The sequence below is a fragment of the Equus asinus genome, chromosome 9, assembly GCF_041296235.1.
Source record: "Equus asinus isolate D_3611 breed Donkey chromosome 9, EquAss-T2T_v2, whole genome shotgun sequence".
Classification (NCBI taxonomy): Eukaryota; Metazoa; Chordata; class Mammalia; order Perissodactyla; family Equidae; genus Equus; species Equus asinus.
In genome coordinates this window covers 82,861,207-82,879,850 of record NC_091798.1, presented here as the reverse complement: position 1 = coordinate 82,879,850, position 18,644 = coordinate 82,861,207, and the positions used below count along the sequence as shown (strand labels likewise).

The following is an 18,644-nucleotide window of genomic DNA, read 5'->3' as shown; positions in this document are numbered from 1 at the left end:
ACTGTGCTAATCCCACATATAATCATCACTTTTAAAGTATAAAGAATTGCAAAGAGACTTTGAATGGTAAAATAGAAATAAAGGAAATGTATACTTTTAGACTAGGGAGTAACAAAATACAAGAAACAGTATTTAAGAGTCAAGCTGTGTGTCTTTAATTCATTTTATTTTACTCTTCTGAAACTCTTTGCAAACAGTCACTTCAATTAAACAGGCATGCAGATTTTCAAGTACAGGTATCAAAGTCTGCGTGTGCACGTATATTTACGTATATTGTATTCAATTTCATTTTTATGAGAGACATTGAAAAAAATCATCTAGTGTCTATAACATTAACTGATAAAAATGTTTGTATATTTTTGATCTTTAGATTTGAAAATAAGCTTTAAGAATGCTATTATACCACATGTAGAATGTGAAATTATTATTACACTCTGTAAATATTTCAAGAGATCTGTAAGGTACTTTTGGCCAGAGAAAATTTGTTAAAATAGTATTTAGTCTTAAATATGGAAAGTGGGAAGAGATATCCGAGCCTACGAACATTTTAATGAATTATGTAATTGAAGTTTATAAGTCAGATATGTATTCATATCAAATGCATACATATGTATTTTTAAAAGAAATCTCAAGTAACTTACAAATGCTGATGGTATTAATAAGTGGTATTTTAATACAGGGATGCAGTTAAAGGAAAAGAGTATGAAAATTATGGTTTATAATGCCTATGGAAATTGGTCTTCAAAACTGACTCTAAAGGTGTTTGTTAATGCTGTATTTTTTTTTCCTGTACCAATAGGATTATTGCTATGTGTGGAGATTACTACATTGGTGGAAGACGTTTTTCTTCACTGTCAGACCTAATAGGTTATTACAGTCATGTTTCCTGTTTGCTTAAAGGAGAAAAATTGCTTTATCCAGTTGCACCACCAGAGGTAAGTAAAACTTGAATAAAATATCTTTCAAAACTTCATTGTTTCGCTCTACTGATGGGGTTAGCTCTTGTTCAATTTCCTGTGATGTTTATTCTGGTATAATTCAAGAGGTATATGTTGTATTAAATTTTAATTCTGATTGTAGTGTCAGAGCAAAACTGACCACTTCTTTAAAAAACAATAAAAAGTAATTTTTATTTTGTATTTAAGTTATTTTATATAATACTGTATGGTGATAGCCTAAAACATATTGTTGAATGAATGAGGAGTAATTACTGATATCATAGTGCTACTGCTGAAGCTGCTGCAAGGTTCTGAAAAGCCTTCTACATCATCAGAGAAAGGTTAATTTGTATGTTCTGTGTAGTTTATTTAAGATTAAATGATAACTCACATTACTTGGAAAAAATATATTGGGTACTACTGTTAAAAGAATTTGTATAAAAAGACAAACATTTCTAGGCTTCGGATGTTTAGAGTCTCACTAAAAAATAGTTTGAATGATCCTGTGGAGTTTATAATTTGGATTTTTATTGGCTTTAACTTTGTGTGGACATACCTGATTTTATTTTGACATAAAAAGGTTATTTATATTTAGTAAATCAATTTTTTATGGTTTCTAGCCAGTAGAAGATAGAAGACGTGTTCGAGCCATTCTCCCTTACACAAAAGTACCAGACACTGATGAAATAAGGTATTTTATAATATATTTTCATTTATAGGCATTTGAGACAGGCATGTGAAAGACTTTGAAAATTTATTGCTTTTGGACTAAGAGGGTTTTGGAGTTGAGGAAATAGCAGGCAGCAAGGCAAAAGTGCTTTTCATGTTGAGTCCATTGTTCCTGTACTTCTGTGTTGGCTTGTCAGTCCACGCTGGATTTGGATGAGTGGCCACAGTGAAGATGATAGGAGAAATATCTTAGCTTTTATTAGGCTATCTCTAACAAAGTAAGGAGAGTTCTGCTATATTCTATACTCTTTTTAAATTTTTCTTGCTACGTGATATTTATGTCCTAACGGTAAATGGTACTCAAATGATGATTAAACTTCTATTTTACATCACGGGTGAATAATTTTAAGTGTTATTAATGGTATAGAACTATAGAACATGATAATATTTTGTTTTTATTTTTATATAGTTTGATTTATATATAATTTGTTTTTAGTGATTAATGCATAATGTTACAAAATTATGCACGGGTAAAGGATCCAGTCAAAGTGCAAGATAGACCAGTAGATCTTACTGGAATGTGTGCAGAAAATTCATTGATACATAGCTTTAGATTCTACGTTACAACTAACCTTCAAGAAAGTACTACTTGCTGAGTTTTTGGTGTAATATCATAGAATATCTCTATCTGAAAGGCTGTTAAAATACTCATATCTTTTTCACAACTGCATATTTGTGTGAAGTCAGATTTTCTTCATTTGCTTTTAAGCAAAAAAAATAGCAACACATTGAATGCAGATACAGATAGGAGAATCCAGCAGTTTTTAGTTAAGCCAGACACTGAGATTTGCAAAAATGTACGACAATATTCTCACTGAACTTGTAACAATTTTAATTATTTTCATATTCTTTGTTATTATGTAATGGGGTATATAATTATTTTTAAAGGGATTAGTAAATATTTAAAAACATTTATATTTTAAATTCTAATATGGTAAATATAAATAAATGTAATCCATATAAATAAAGGCCTTTTAGGATATCAGTTTTTTGTTTTTTTTTTTAAAGATTTTATTTTTTCCTTTTTCTCCCCAAAGCCCCCCGGTACATAGTTGTGTATTCTTCGTTGTGGGTCCTTCTAGTTGTGGCATGTGGGACGCTGCCTCAGCGCAGTTTGATGAGCAGTGCCATGTCCGCGCCCAGGATTCGAACTAACGAAACACTGGGCCGCCTGCAGTGGAGCGCGCGAACTTAACCACTCGGCCACGGGGCCAGCCCCCTAGGATATCAGTTTTTAAGAGTATAAAGGGGTCCTGAGAGACACCCCCAAAACTGAGAACTACTGATCTAGTTTTAAGATAAATTTAAGATGAAAATTTAAACAAGAATTAAAATGTATAAATTTTGATTTGATGATATAAATGTGTTTGAAGTTATTAGTCTTTTTGAAATTTGTATATACCTGTGAAGTTTTTTCTTTCAGGTAAAAACATCTGAACGTTAATGAGATTTAATAAAGCACTTTAACTTCTTTTTGGGAAAAATGCAAAATAATACAGAATGAATCTTATGATTATGTTGTTTGTTCTAGTAAGCTTTTTATTTTGAATTTTTTTGTTTTTTATGCCCTAAAAAATTAGTAGTAGAGCAACAGAAATGTGCACAGAAGATAATAACAGCATAACAGAAGTCGAAATTAAAAAAAAAACCTCTTACAACTGCTTTTGATCAAGAAATGAAATTTATTTGAAATGAAACATTTCCCACTTCTTTTTTACTTATTGTCCATACGTACTCCCTTTTTACTCATTCATGATTGTTTTCTTTACTTATTTAGGTAGTTGGTTCTAGAAAGGAATAATTTATTTGGTTAAGTGGTAAGTCTCTTGCCATTCAGCTAGTGAAATATTGGTCATTCTTATCAAGGGTTGTAGAATAAAGATAGAATGCAGTATTCTGTGTTTGTTCAAATAGAGTGCAGCTAAAGTGTTGGGTACAAGTTTTCTATTCTTGAACTTGTCCAAGAAACAGTGAGACTTGAGATATTTTGGAGAAAAACAAAGTTTTCAAAGGTATGAGAAGAGGTTTACTTAATAAAACGTTGGTCTGTGAATATTAAGACTGAAAGGAAAATTGATAAAAAAATATAATAGATATGGATATAGATGTAGGGTCAACAGTAGCAGTCAGTCATTCTTGAAAGCTTGAGGCGTTTCTTCAAACCTGAAAGGAAAAGTTCAAGGAATTGCTGATGGTTTCATATTGGTGACATACATCAACAACTTATTATCAACAGCTTATTTCTCCTGTGATTATGTGGAGGTTGAAAACATCTGCATTCCAATAAAAAGAAACTAGGTCGTGTGTGCATCCCTCTACTAAGAAACTGATAACAGAAAAGCATGCATGTGTTCTCATAATATATTCCTGTTGCCGCTTTCAGAGAAAGAATGTTATGTGTTGAATCGTGGATGTCGGAGTAAATTAAATAAACTCTAATGAGAAAAAATGTTAATTCTCATAAGCATCTGCCTGAGAAGGCTAATTGTGCTTATTTAAAATAAACTTTTTCTAAAGTAACTGTATCTTGTATATGCATAATGAATTAATTATACTTATTTTATGTTTACAATTTTATATCTAACCCACAGCTGAGAGAGTAATAACACTGAAACTGAAATTTTTAAGTTCAGTTTTCTTGGAGTTATACCCCAAAACCTGTAATACATGTACAATTACTGTTTACGAAAATCCCAATTTGAATCTAACAATAATACAGTGATATAGATAGTGCAGGTATCATTATTAAGCCTATTTTGCATATAAGGAAATTAAGATTCAGATTTTTAAGTGTCTTCAAAATTTTACATGTAGATAATGCCAGAAACAAGACAAAAATCTAGGATATTTGACTTTAATCCTTTGCATTTTACAGTATCATATTATCTGTGTGGTACATGATTACTTAAATTTCTGTGTTTAAAATTTTTATTTAATTTTAGTAACTTCATAATTGCTATTTTCAGTTTCTTAAAAGGAGATATGTTCATTGTTCATAACGAATTAGAAGATGGATGGATGTGGGTTACAAATCTAAGAACAGATGAACAAGGCCTTATTGTTGAAGACCTAGTGGAAGAGGTGGTAAGTTTTTTTCTTTCTTCTCACTCTCAGAATTCTAAATATTGTGTAAAATTTTGGAACTTGTCCGTAATCAGAGAAATTAGCTATGAATATATTTCTTTTATGAAAAACCTCAGTTCATAAGTATAAAGAATTTTCACCAAAATGCATTTACTGTTAGTAAATACTATTTATTTGTAAAGAGCATAACCAAACTAGCCTGTTTTAATTTGTAGCTGCCAATTTTCAGATTTCATGAGTTTCTAAGAATTAAAAATGTATTAGCAGGGAAGCCACCCTGGTGGTGCAGTGGTTAAGTTTGCACGCTGTAATGTGGCAGCCCAGCGTTCACCAGTTTGGATCCCAAGTGTGGACCTATGAACTGCTGGTCAAGCCATGCTGTGGCAGGCGTCCCACATGTACAGTGGAGGAAGATGGGCACAGATGTTAGCTCAGGGCCAATCTTCCTCAGCAAAAAGCAGAGGATTGGCAGCAGATGTTAGCTCATGGCTAATCTTCCTCAAAAAAAAAAAAAGTATTAGCAGGACTAGCCCCGTGGTGTAGTGGTTAAGTTTGAATGCTTTGGCAGCCTGGGTTCACAGGTTTGGATCCCAGGTGCAGACCTAACCATTCGTCAGCCATGCTGTGCCGGCAACCCGCATAGAAAGTAGAGGAAGATTGGCCACAGATGTTAGCTCAGGGCTGATTAATCCCATTCAGCAGAAAAAAAAAATTATTTTTAAATGTATTAGCATCTGTGCTTATCTGTATCCCTTTTTGTTTTCTTACTCTTCCTCATAAATGATGTTATGTTGAACTGATCATGGAATCTCAAATGGTTGCACATATTTGTTTCAAATTCCTTGTCTCCCAAATTTTCTAGTAACATTGGGAAAAGTTAGTTATATTACACGTATATTATCACATGGTTTTACGTTTTGAGTATTCCCCTTGTTTTCATTGTCATCACATATTACGTTATCAGTCATCTTATCACACAGTATAAATTATGGCGTTTTTAGATAGCGGGTCAGCCTTTAAGCAACATTTGCATCGCAGAGACAATATTCAGCATCACTGAAACATTATTGAACATTATATTACAATCTTGGAATTCACCCTTCCCTTTCAGATTTGTTCAGCAGGATGGAATGGTTCTGTATTTTTTACAATCCTCAGAGCTATTGTCTTTAATATGCCACGAACCTGCCAATATGCTGACACCTGTGCTCTGATGATTGCTCCAGGAAGATGGCAGTGGAGAATAGTTTTCTCTGCTGTTAATTCTCTTGTCTGCCTATTCTGGCAGCCAGATCTTGATATATAGAAGTAAAACACACTGAAGAAAAGTGGGTGGAGTTGAGGAAATGGTATGATACATTGCATACTTATAGTCACATAGTTACTTAGTGCAAGAGCTGGGGTTAGAACTCCTAATTCCTGGATTAGTATTCTGTATTGTATAGTAGGAGAGAGATTTATTCCATATAAGCAAGAAGTATTCAAACTGAAGAATCTGACTTATCTGTGTTGGTTGTACTACAAAATTTCTTAGTTAAAACTTTTATGTTGAATTTTCTTCTCCCTGCTGTAAACCCCTCCCCCCATTATTCTAAGTATTTAAAGGAATTATGGTATAAGTTGAACTTTTCTTGAGCTCTTGGAATTCTGTGTCAAATTTAACAAGGCAGACTTTAGTAAGGAAAACCAAAAGTTATCCAATGAGTGCAGAAAAAAAATATCCCAATTTAAGATAAGGAGACATGACCTAACATCAATAAAAGGAAAAAAAAAGAAAAAAGAGCACAAGTTAACAGCTCAGAATGAGCGAACAAAGTGATGTGGCTGCTGGAAATAAATACAGTCATCCTTTGTATTAGTAGTGGAATGGTTCCAAGTTAGAGTTACAAACAGTTTTTACCTCAATATTTAGAATAATTTTTCATAATGATCTTCATTGGCACCTAGTGATTCCCTGTAGCTTGAAAAGCCATTTTGAGATTGTCTAGATTTCAGGCATCTGGATGGTGGTTGGATTTAAGGAATTTCCCACTCTGAAATTCTACTTACTGCTCTCTGAGCACATTTATACTTTTATGTCATAACTCTAGCTGTTAGCTCTGTGAGGATCTTTGTCTCTGATTCAAGGACGTGTCACTGTTGCCTAGAATAGTGTCTGACATTCATAGACATTCAGTAAATGTTTGTTGAATGAATGAATGTCTCGTGCCTATACTTCTTCCTCTTCCTTGACACTCCTGTCCTGCTGGACTACCTTGTAAAATGTGATTTATCTTTGTTGGTTCAGCTCAGATGGTCGCCCCTTCTTTCACAGAGGTTTTCTGTCTGTCTTAGGCTAGGTTGTTTCCTCTTGTGTTTCTATAGCACCTTGTTAATTCTACATTCCATTACATTGTATGAAATGAATTTATTGTGTAAACCTCTTTTATAGAGATTAACTCCTTTTGTGTCAGGATAATGCGTTTTGTTTTTATGTAATTTTTTTAGCATACTGCTTTGTAATATAGTAGGCATTCAGTGAATGTTTGATTTTAGTTTGGTTAGGTATTTGGTGAGTAAGGACCAAGTTGAGAGAAGTAAATCCATGCGTAGTTAGACAATTTTTCTATTTTTTCCTTCATTATTCAATGAAAACTTGGTGCCAGGTACTGTGCTGGGTACTAGGACTGTAGTTCAACAGATGTTCAGTGAAAATTATATGCCCAGCATTGTGCTAGTGGTTGTGGTGGTGGTGGGTGTTAACAAAGAATGGCTAAGATCTTAAGATGCTTACAGCCTCTGTAATGGAATGAATAACACTAGTGTGTCTTAAACGATAGAAATATTGAATAGAGTAAGGTATAGTTTAAAAGATGATGAAAGAAGGATGATGCCTTTTTCTATTCAAAATAAAGTTTGTATTTACCTTTTAGGAACTCAGTCTCCCTGAGGAGGTAGTTATTTGAGGGAAATCCTGCCTACATGGTTTAGGTTTTAACTAATAGGTCAGAAGCAGTGAGTGGAAAGGACATTTTGAGTCAAAAAGAACAAGCTACAGTGGTGGGAGAATGTAGATTAGGAAGTAGGAAGTTTTGTGTGACCATGGTATAGATAGCCAAAGAGAATTGGTTGTATGAGTCAGTAAACTTAGACCTGAGTCGTATGGTAAAGGATTTTGATTTTAAACTGAAGAGTTTCTAGACAGTAGAGAAGTACTGTTAGGTTTTTAAAATTTGTTTTTGTTTGGTTTGATGTTTCTTAATGCAGGGCAAAGTTGCACTTGAGACCCATGAAGATACCCAGATTGGAGTGGTGGGGTGGGATGGGCCGCAGAGGGCTGTCCTAGCTGGGCTACTGTAATCGTTTAAGAAAAGGGAGGCAAAGGGCCTGAATGAGAGTAATCGCAACAAGGGGAGAAGAGTAGTAAGGGAGAGGGTTTGGAAAGACATTTCTTGAACAGAAACACCTTTTCTTGTATACTCATAAATAAATATGAAGGGCAGGGTGGAAACATGGTAGAAGATGTTTTTGATTAACTTTAATAAAGATCAATAGTTAATTATATAAAATATTGTCTTAATGTCTTCCCCTTTAGGGCCGGGAAGAAGATCCTCATGAAGGCAAAATGTGAGTTTGTGTTAATTATTAAAAGCAAAAATATATATATTGTAAACCTACTAATTGGAAAACTTTGGCCAAACAATATTTCAAAGAAAATTGATACTTTTGGGGCTGACTTAAATTTTTTTTTTATTTGGCTCAGGAGTTGCTATCTAAATATTTTCTTAAGGACCTAGTGATAAAGTCTTTCTTTTAAACAATGAAGGAGGCTCATACCTATATATACAACTCTTATATCACGAAACTGAAGACTTTCTGATAAACATTACATTAATAACATTATGAATGCACAATTCCTCGCATTTTTCTCTACTTCCTTGTTGATTTATTCATCATCTTTCTTGTTTACATCACCACATCTTTTATATATTTTATGGTTCAGTTTTTTGGTTTTTTTAGTCAGAGAACTTTTCCCTAAGATCATAGTTGTCATATTAATAAGATTCTGCAAGTACTTTGTTTTCATAATCTTTTCAGGCTGATTTTAAGTATCTTATGAGAGCTCATTCAAAGACCAGGTGTTACAACACTTACTGCTTGCCACATTCTTCTCTTAGACTCCAGAAGTTATTAGCTGTACCCAATAACTTCTTATGGGAAATCACTCCATCTGATATTTCAGCCTTGCTCTCATTTTATTATGGTTCTTGAAGATCTGTTTTGTTGTCCTTATCCCTTGTGACATTTATTTGTATATAAGTTTTCTTTTAAAGACCTTAACTCTTAATCCCAATTCTGTTGTACTCATAGTATTTTAATAGACTGTTCATCTTCTAATATCTTTTCAGTCGCACATTTTTCCCTTACCATCCTGTCAGCATTTATGGATGGAATTTGTCTTACCTCTCAAGTGTTTTCTTATTCTTTGTTCTAACCATTAGAACATAGAACCATAAACTGAGTACTCCACTTTCTGTCACCTTATTTAGTTTCCCACCCTTCCTTAAGTGGAACGTATGAGTTATTTTCTGAGTTCATTTTCCTTGTTGTTCTATGTAGCTGCAAAATAGGCTCCGTGAGTGAGACTGTACCTTGTTAACTGTGTTAGTTTGAAGTCTCCCCACTACCTGTGTCGGGAGTTACAAATTCTGCTTAATGCTTGGCGGAGGCATACAGATAATGTAAGCAAGTGAAGTGAGTCAGGTGTGTCTGTTCCTATTTTTCTCAAATTACAATAATCTTGATCTTTCTTATTTTCCTTCTTGGATAGAGACCGAGGTACATGGAACTATTTCCTTACTGTAAGAAAACAACCCTGCAAGCGTGGGGATTAAATGGCAGCTAACATTAACTCTTTGTATTAGGGAAGACTGCAGGAAGTTGAAAACTAGAAAGTAATTGCCTCCAGGAAAGTGACTGCCCTGTCCAACTGATGTGTGCAAGAATGGGAGTCTAGTGTTTGTGAAATCTTGATTTTTCCAGAGAAGCTAGAAATTTGTATTTTTCTCCCTATTTAAAATAATACCATAGATTTAAAAAGAAAAGAAGAAAATGTACCAGTAAATATTTGAAGCTACATCCACTTTTCTCATAGTGTAAAGTATAAATCCCACTTTCACTGTGAAATCTTTAATATCATTGTGATCGTTCCATTTTCTGAACTTATAATTTTCTACTCATTTGGTATTTAGCATAAGCTAAATTTGCATCGTTGGTTTCTTTTCTGTATTTGTCAGCTCCCTCTCATTTCCTAAGATGGAAACTGGCAGTAAAGTGTCGTCTGTGACATCCACAAGTACCCTTTGAGGCTAAACAGTCAGTGTAACTTCAGTTGTGTTTCTTTCTGGCTCCCTATTTCCATGACACGGGTACCAAGTCCTGATCATTTTATCTTCTAAAATGTTTCTCGAATGTATGGCTACTTCTCAATCTTAAGCAACTGTATTCTAGTTCAGGCCCTTTTCATCTCTCACCAGGGCTGGGTGTAGCAGTAAGCTCCATGTTGGTCTCCCTTGATGCCTTAGTCTCCTCAAATCCTTTTCTCCAGTAGCCAGAATCATCTACCTAAAATGCATTATCTAACTATCACTTTTTCATTTAAAATTCTTCAGTGGTTCTCTGCCATCTTTATCTTAGCAGAGCCTAGAAAGATCATCTCATCTAGCTCTTGTGTCTTCCCTTGGTCCTATCTCTTGTCATTTCTAGTTTTATACTCTACTCGCCAGTTTGCAGATCTTCACATGCTGCAATAGTACTGTTTTTCTCCTTTGCTCAAGCTACTTCCTAGGCCAGAATTCCCCTCCATTGTGTTTCGTTAATTCCTATTCTTACTTAAAGGCTTAACTCATTTATCATTCTTTCCAAGAAATCTTCCTTTATGTTTTCCCTGACACACTCTACCGAATTCGTGCCCTTGTCTGTTATTCCAGAAATGCCCTCAGTGTATACTTATCACTGCATTTTATCATATTTTCTACATTGCTTTTATATTTATACAATATTTGTGTCCCTTTTTCTTATTAGAATGGGGACTTCCTAAGAGAAGAGACTCATTTCTATCATTGGTGGAAACCCTGTGCTTGAAATATATACATTTTACACATAGGTAATAAATGTCTGAATGAGAAAACTCAGATCTAATCCTTTCAGAAACGATATTGTCAGTTTGTTCTCTAAACCCCATTTGTTGCCACCCCCTTTGAATTCCCCTTTTTTCTTTTATTCTAGCTGTAAAAATACACAATTGGCCTTCTAAGTCATCTAATCAACTCTCCCCCAGAATACAGAAATCCTGTTGTAGCATTTATAGTAAATGGTCGTAATTTAGACTATTAAAATGCAACATGGAACCTCACCACCTTTTAAGGCAGCCTGTATTGCTCCAGTTACTGTATACTTGCTTTATATTATTCGTAATTTGCATTGGGAGCCCCAGGAAATCTGAATTAGGGAGTTAATGGTTAGAATAGAGTTAAGGAGAGAATTTAAAAGTTTAAGATTTCATTCATTTGAAAAGGTAAAACAGTTATATTTTATACTTTGACCAGTGGTATTGTGGATGATTTAAAACCATGTGAACAGCCTTTAAACTTGGAACATTGGGCTTTAGAGCACTTGTAGGTTTAGTCTTGTAGTATTTTTACTTTCCAACTTGTTCTTTAAGCCACTATTAAAAATAGTTGTAGGGGCTGGCCCGGTGGCATGACGGTTAAGTTCACATACTCAGCTTCAGTGGCCCGGGGTTCACGGGTTCAGATCTCAGGTGTGGACCTAGCACACTGCTCATCAAGCCATGCTGTGGCAGTATCCCACATACAAAGTAGAGTAAGACTGGCACAGATGTTAGCTCAGGGACAATATTCTTCAAGCAAAAAGAGGAAGATTGCCAACATATGTTAGCTCAGGGCCAATCTTCCTCACCAAAAAAATAAAATAAAGTAATTGTAGACCCTAAAAATAGATGGCAAAGTGGTAGAGAGGTGATCTGGGGTTGTCAGCTTGGCATTAACATGTGTCAATCAGCAAGATAGATAATAGTCCTTTAGGTCAATGAAAGGAGGTTTTATGTAATTTAATTACTAGTAATTAATTTTTAAATCAGCTATGTCATTTTATTTTAGGGTAAAATTTAAATCATTATTATATGCAGTGGATCTTGACTGTAATGGCATTTATAATAATTTATAAAGGCTTATTTTAAGTATACAGAATATGAAGTACTTCAGCAATCTCATTTGCTAGGCCATAAGCTCAAGTAGAGATAGGAATACTAAGTCATTCTTTTCTTTCAGTTCTTGATGTTGGTTTCTACTCTTTCTCATCATTCAATCATATTTTCTGACTTTCAGTAAAGTATGTATCAGCCATGTTGATTTTATTTGAAGAGAGAACTTATCACATATTATAGGAAAATTTACTTTGAGAGAAATATGAGAAAAATTAATTCACTATATTTTTTCTGGGCAGTTCTATAGTGGGCTGTACTTGTACCACTCTTCCCTCTCAATAAAAAGAAAAGAGAATGCTAGCTATGATGTGGGTATATAACAGTATGTCATTATCAGAATTAAAATCATTGCTGTTTTTGTACTGGTAATTAATATGGAAATTATAGTTCATACTAGATAGTCGTTAATTTTTCTATATTTTGTTGAAATTATACGTTGAGAAAGTGTTGTAACAAATGTAAAAGGAATGAGATAATTTGATCAGTTGCATTACATTTATCTCATTATGTCAGCTTGAATTAAACTTATATTTTGTTGGTTGTTTAGTTTTGATCCTATAACAGCAAAAAATACTTTTGATTTACATATTTAATTTGTTCTCTTTTTAAGATGGTTCCATGGGAAAATTTCCAAACAAGAAGCTTATAATTTACTAATGACAGGTACTTGTATATTTACTTGCCTTTTCTAATGTCTTTATTTAAAAAGAACAATAAAAGAACCAATCATTTATCATATATTTTCCCTTTAGCGTTCATTTGATATTTATGCGTATTGTAATTTCTTGTCCAGTGCAGAGACACTGGTGTTTTTTTGTTTTTTCATATTTTTAGTAGAAAACATAAGTGTAAAATTCATCGAAGTGTGTTTTGTTTCTGCCCCAGACCCCTGTCCTCTTCACTAGATGAGAGTTTTTTCTCTGTTTCTAGAAGTTTTCTGTGTGTGTATCTCACTTCCTCACTTCTGCACACATGCACTCCCAGGAACATGCAACACACCTTTTTCATGTTAGGATATATTTTGGGAGATCATTCCATATCTGCATATATGAATTTTCATTATTCTTAATGACCTAAGCTTTCCCTTGTATAAATACCATAATTTGTTATCCTCCTATAGAGGAATGTTTTCATTTTTTTGCTGTTCAGCTGCAGCAGATGTTCTTGCATTTATCTTTGTGCACTTGTGGAATTATAAAGTTGGACCGTATTTAAAATATATTAATTTTGACATTTCCCAGAACTTTGTGGTTATAGTATATGCAAAGTAAAACCTGATTTTTGTATGATGGGTTTATTATTTAAAAGAAAAACCATCCTGTCATCATGTATCCTAACTAAATATTTAAGACTGAATTAACTTAACTGCCAAATATCTCTTCAGTAAACCATGCCTTATGAGGGTCTGAGACAAGTTTAAGCCGTAATTTGTAATTTAGAAGTCTTAGTTCTTTAAAAAGAACCGGAGTTCAATAGTTTCTGTATATGGTGAATAAACTACTGCTTATTAAAGATGGTATCTCAGATACTGTCTTAAGCCCCAAGGCATTGCATTTTAATGTAATTAATACTTTGCTCTTTTGAAAGATTTGAGGTAGTTTTAAAAATGTTCAGTTTTATTGTGAAGATGTAGGTTGAGTAGGTTAAACATAAATTAAAGAACATGAGAATGCTATATGGTAATAATAGTGACCAAATGCTCAACCAAAATGACATGCTATCGGCTTTCAAAGTGGGACTAAAATATGTATTTTAGTAGATTTGCTGAATTTTGAATGTAAGTTTATATTTTCGAACTTGCACCACCAAATACTTGAGGCACTCACTCTGGTTTTAGGCAAGTAAAGCTGAAAAGGAACTAAACTTAATTTCCTTACATTAGTTTTTATTTTCTTTGGGTCATGTGCACTTTGAAGAATCTGGTGATTTTCTTCCCTGAGAAGTACACATAGGTACTTGCATGCACCATTTTACAGTAATTCCTACTCTTTGTACTGAACATGAAATTACTTGGTACTAAGTGCCTTGGCTAGATGATTGGAACTATTAGTAATTTACATAAAAATTACATCTAATACTCAACGTGTTCATTGTACTTTCCTAAAAGCAATCAAGTTCTGATCTTTTCTATGTCATTAGGACTTAAACAGAGAAAAGGCAAAGTATCTTAGTGTTAAGAGTCACTGCCAATTGAAGATAGCAAAAAGACTTCTCTAAAATCAATATGAAAATATTTAATATATGATAATTTGCTTCTACGTGACTTTTCAGGATCATACCTATTGAATGAAGTATAGTGCATGCGTACTGATTTTGATAAGATACACAAATATTTCAGTTGTTTTCACTCTACCTTTGTAAGTTTTTGGTACTATTTTATTACAGTTACTACTTTTTACTGTGTAATCAGAAGCATTAAGTACAGAGTATTTCTAAGCAAAATTCACTTTAACTTTTTTAGACTCTTCCTATTAAGGGGATTTGCAAACAGAATATAGCAGTCTGAGCCAGTATCCCATGGCTGTGGTTAGAGTAATCTAACCTGTGGTTAGATTATTCTTTCCAAGTTATGACAGGTATAGACATTATTAACCAGAAGTCACTGCTACAAACGTCTGCCCAATATTATATATAATAAAGACAAGCAACATCATAGGTGGTTGTGGCTCATAAACCAGAAAACACAAAAGAAAAAAACCCTGTCTTAAAATTGTCTTTATTGTAACACGAGTTCCTGGTGAAAATTTACCTATGTTTATGACTTTTGAATGTACTTTGTAATTATACTACTTAACACTTTTTCTTTTTTATTTGATAATTAGGGAATAAAACTAACAGCTTAATTTTTACAGTTGGCCAAGTCTGCAGTTTTCTTGTGAGGCCCTCAGATAATACTCCTGGTGACTATTCACTTTATTTTCGGACCAATGAAAATATTCAGCGATTTAAAATATGTCCAACACCAAACAATCAGTTTATGATGGGAGGCCGATATTATAACAGGTAAGTTGTGAGAAATTTTTATCTTTTACTTTTGGCAAAAGTAGTTGAAATCTTGATCTATTAGTATATCAGATCCAAAATTATATAAAATACTTCTAATGTAATTTAGTAGTAGTCATGTCCAAGAATTCTTTGATAATGTCAAACATGAATATAAATTGATAACTTGTAACTTTTCCTTCCAAAATAATTTATGTTAATTTTTTTTGATTATGCACAAGCTATTCGCTAAATCCATATATTATCTTCAAGGGCAGCAAAACATCTAATCTAAGAAAAAGAAAATACATTACATTCTTTTATCAGTGAGACATTTTAATAGCAAGAAAAGGTTCTTGGAGTAACCTGACACTTACTACAAATGTCACCATTTAATTGGGTTGTTCTCAAGTTGATATTTCTTATTTGTAATTATTGGTTCCTACTACTCACCTTTAAAATTCTGAGTAAACTCTTTGCTTGTACCAAAACCCAGAATGGACTTGAGCCACTTGATTTAGGAAGATAAGTTAATTAGAAAAACGATATGATATAATGTCAGCTATTTCTTTCTGTATAATAGAAAGTAATCTTTCGTTTTATTTCTGAATGTAAAGGTTTTCCTGTACCGGATAACTCTAGGCTAGCATTGTTTTCCTCTTTTGGAAGCTTGCATAAATGAAAATGCTGGCGTTTGCCTCATTTAATCCCCTAATACCACAGCAGCATTCTCCATCCCATTTAGAAGTTCTCTCAGTTCCAGCTTGACCTTTGGGTGTATAGAGATCCAGCAGCTGGTTAATCTGGAAGACAGAAAACCAAAACCAAGTTCTAACTGCTTGCCAGAAGTTCAGTGGACACTTATAAGACGTGAGATGGAAGATATGAGTCTATAGACAGTTGGATCCTTTTGCACACGTCATATATAAGCTGCTTGAGTACTTTGTGCATTACAGTCTGGTCTAAGCATCCTCACTGAAAATCTAGCTAGCTGCAATTTGAGCTCTTTGTCAAGGTAAATTAATTTTTCCCATTGTTTAGTTTTCCAGGGACTTGGAATATATAAAACTATAAATTGAAAACATCATATTCTTAATTGAATTGATAAATGTCTACCGGGAGACTTTGTTTAAAAGATAAAATAATTAGCAGTCATATACCACATAATGATGTTTTCAGTCTATGATGGACCGCATATATGATGGTGGTTCCATAAGGTTAGTACCATATATGGCCTAGGTGGGTAGTAGGCTATACCATCTAGGGTTGTCTAAGTGCCCTGTATGATGTTCACACAACGACGAAATTGCCCCATGATGCATTTCTCAGAATGTATCTCCGTTAAGTGGTGGGGAAAGTTTGTTTTATTGACTTAAACTTCCGTATGATACACATTCTGCAAAGATGAAAGTTCTTCCTACATAATGGAGGCAGTCTGTAAAACATAAAAAGGTAGTCTTTTTTGTTGATGAAGACCAGAATGAAATAGGAAGAAGTATTTGATGTATATTTCTTTCCAAATTATTGCAAAATTATTAGTCTGACTTTAAAAAAATTTAAGCATGTTAATTTAGTGTTCATGTTCGTTCCCCCAAATCTTTGACTTTTTGACTTTTTATTCCCTATGGGTATGTTTATCTTATAAAATTCAGGAGTATTGTTGTTTCTAGTTTTAATACTAAAAAAAATGTTTTTAAGGAAAGCCAGAATTATGTGAATCTGATGCCTGGATAGTGGCAGTTTTTATAATTGTTTTGGAAGTATATGTTCCATTTCAGCATTAGTGTCAGTAATGAAGTAATTCCCAGGAAGATACACCTTTATGATTATCATTTATTGTGTAGATATGTTAGTATTAAGTTGGATTATCCAAGAAATCTAAGTAACAGAGCCATACTCCGCTGTCGCATCTCCCCATTAGCCCTACGTTAGTCTTCATTAGAGTGGTAGCAGTTATTTCTGTTTCATTTAGAAACTGCTTTGTTGAGACATAACTTTAAACTTCCTATGTTCAAAAGTTTAGAAAAGTAGGAGAGGCGTTTAACAGTGGGTATAATTCATCAAACGTTTATTGACTAATCTACTTTGTGAAATTTATTATACTGATCCTGCACCTATACATTGAAGAAAAAGATACTGTTCCTACATTAGGAGTGTTCAGGTCTGTTAGGAAAGATGGTTGGCTGGCTGTCATAAATTTAGGGATGTACCAAATACACATAGGAGAATCGGTGGGAAGAGTGTTGTTCAGATGGCGGTGAAAAGGGAGAGGGAGGATTTTGGTCAGACCTTGAAGATTACTAACATTTATCTAGGGTTCAAGAAGGGAAAGACTTGGTTTTATTTATTAAGTAAATTACTGAAATGAAAGTATAGGACACAGTATCTCTGGAAACTCACATTTATTTTACAAACAAATCTATAGTGGACTTAGTTTAGTTTTCTGAAACATAGGTCTCTGATTTCATGGCTAGAACGTTTATGGAATGTGTAGGAAATTTTGGTCTGTTGTGTCTTCCTTGACCGTTCCTGTAGGTGTGTCTGGGTAGACTATAAATTAAAGAGTAATTTTTTAAAAACCTTAAAAGTCCAGCTCCTTGGTAAAAATATATCTGATTGGTTGCCACACACTTTCAAGTTTTCTCCTGGGCAATCTGAAGTGCACTCCACAACAGTATACTGTTCTTTCAGCTCATGGACAAGAATTACATTGAGGCGCTACCACACGATTGATTGCATTTTGCAGTTACTGAGCCAGAAACCTTCAATATTTACTGTTTTTTCATAGATTTGATGCTTTTTGCTTTGAAACACATCGTTATCTCTGTGGTGGTATCTAGCTATCTTCAAATATATTCTTTTCTGATTTTCATTTTTCTTTTTACATTTTTAGATTTATGTGTGGTATTACATTTTTCCTTTAAAAACTTGCAATCTTCCTTGTCCTTTTACGATAATACCTTTTTACTTGTCTCAACCACCATCTATCTCCTCCTTGTGTTAAATGCTGCCTCTGGTATTTAGTTTCTCTTCATTCATATTCATTTTTTAATTATCTTTTCAAGTCTTTATTTTGCTTTTTAACATTATTTATATTTGGTTTAAATTAATTTTCTGGTATAGCAAAGATACTTTATCTTTCGAGAGAGAGAGAGGTGTGTGCATATATATACGTGTATACATATACACACACACATATATGTATATATACGCATATATCTCCAAAGATAAAAGATATATATCTGTTCTGATTATTCTATCAAGTAGGAAGAGCTGTGAAAAAAACAAGTGACATCTATATTCAATTATCTATCTCTATATATTCTAATTATTATATCAATAGGAAGAACATGGAAAAATCAAGTGGTTTAGGTTAAATAAGATCTGTATTGAGAAATGTTTCTGAGCTGTCCCTAAAATATCCATTCCTTCAGTGTATTAAAGTTTAAAATTCTAGGGTTTAAATATTCAAGACAATAAAATGGCCTACTGATTATAGAGAAACACTTTTATGTTAAAAAAACTCATTATGTCATGCAAAAATTTGTGTTAAAATACATTATATAGTCATTTTATTTTCAGTTTTGTTTTATTTATAATGTTTCCCAAATATTAAAAATATTTTTAGCACTTTTTACCAAAAT

At 33.4% G+C, this 18,644-nt stretch overlaps 1 protein-coding gene across 1 annotated transcript in view; it reads left to right on the top strand.

Moving 5' to 3' along the window:
- RASA1 (RAS p21 protein activator 1) overlaps nt 1-18,644 on the top strand; it is a 100,972-nt gene that overhangs the window by 46,576 nt on the left and 35,752 nt on the right. The window contains exons 3-8 of the mRNA XM_014857049.3: nt 800-935; nt 1,559-1,629; nt 4,634-4,751; nt 8,326-8,357; nt 12,629-12,681; nt 14,871-15,021. Of these exons, the coding sequence (XP_014712535.1) occupies nt 800-935; nt 1,559-1,629; nt 4,634-4,751; nt 8,326-8,357; nt 12,629-12,681; nt 14,871-15,021 (561 nt within the window). The remainder of the gene's footprint in view (nt 1-799; nt 936-1,558; nt 1,630-4,633; nt 4,752-8,325; nt 8,358-12,628; nt 12,682-14,870; nt 15,022-18,644) is intronic.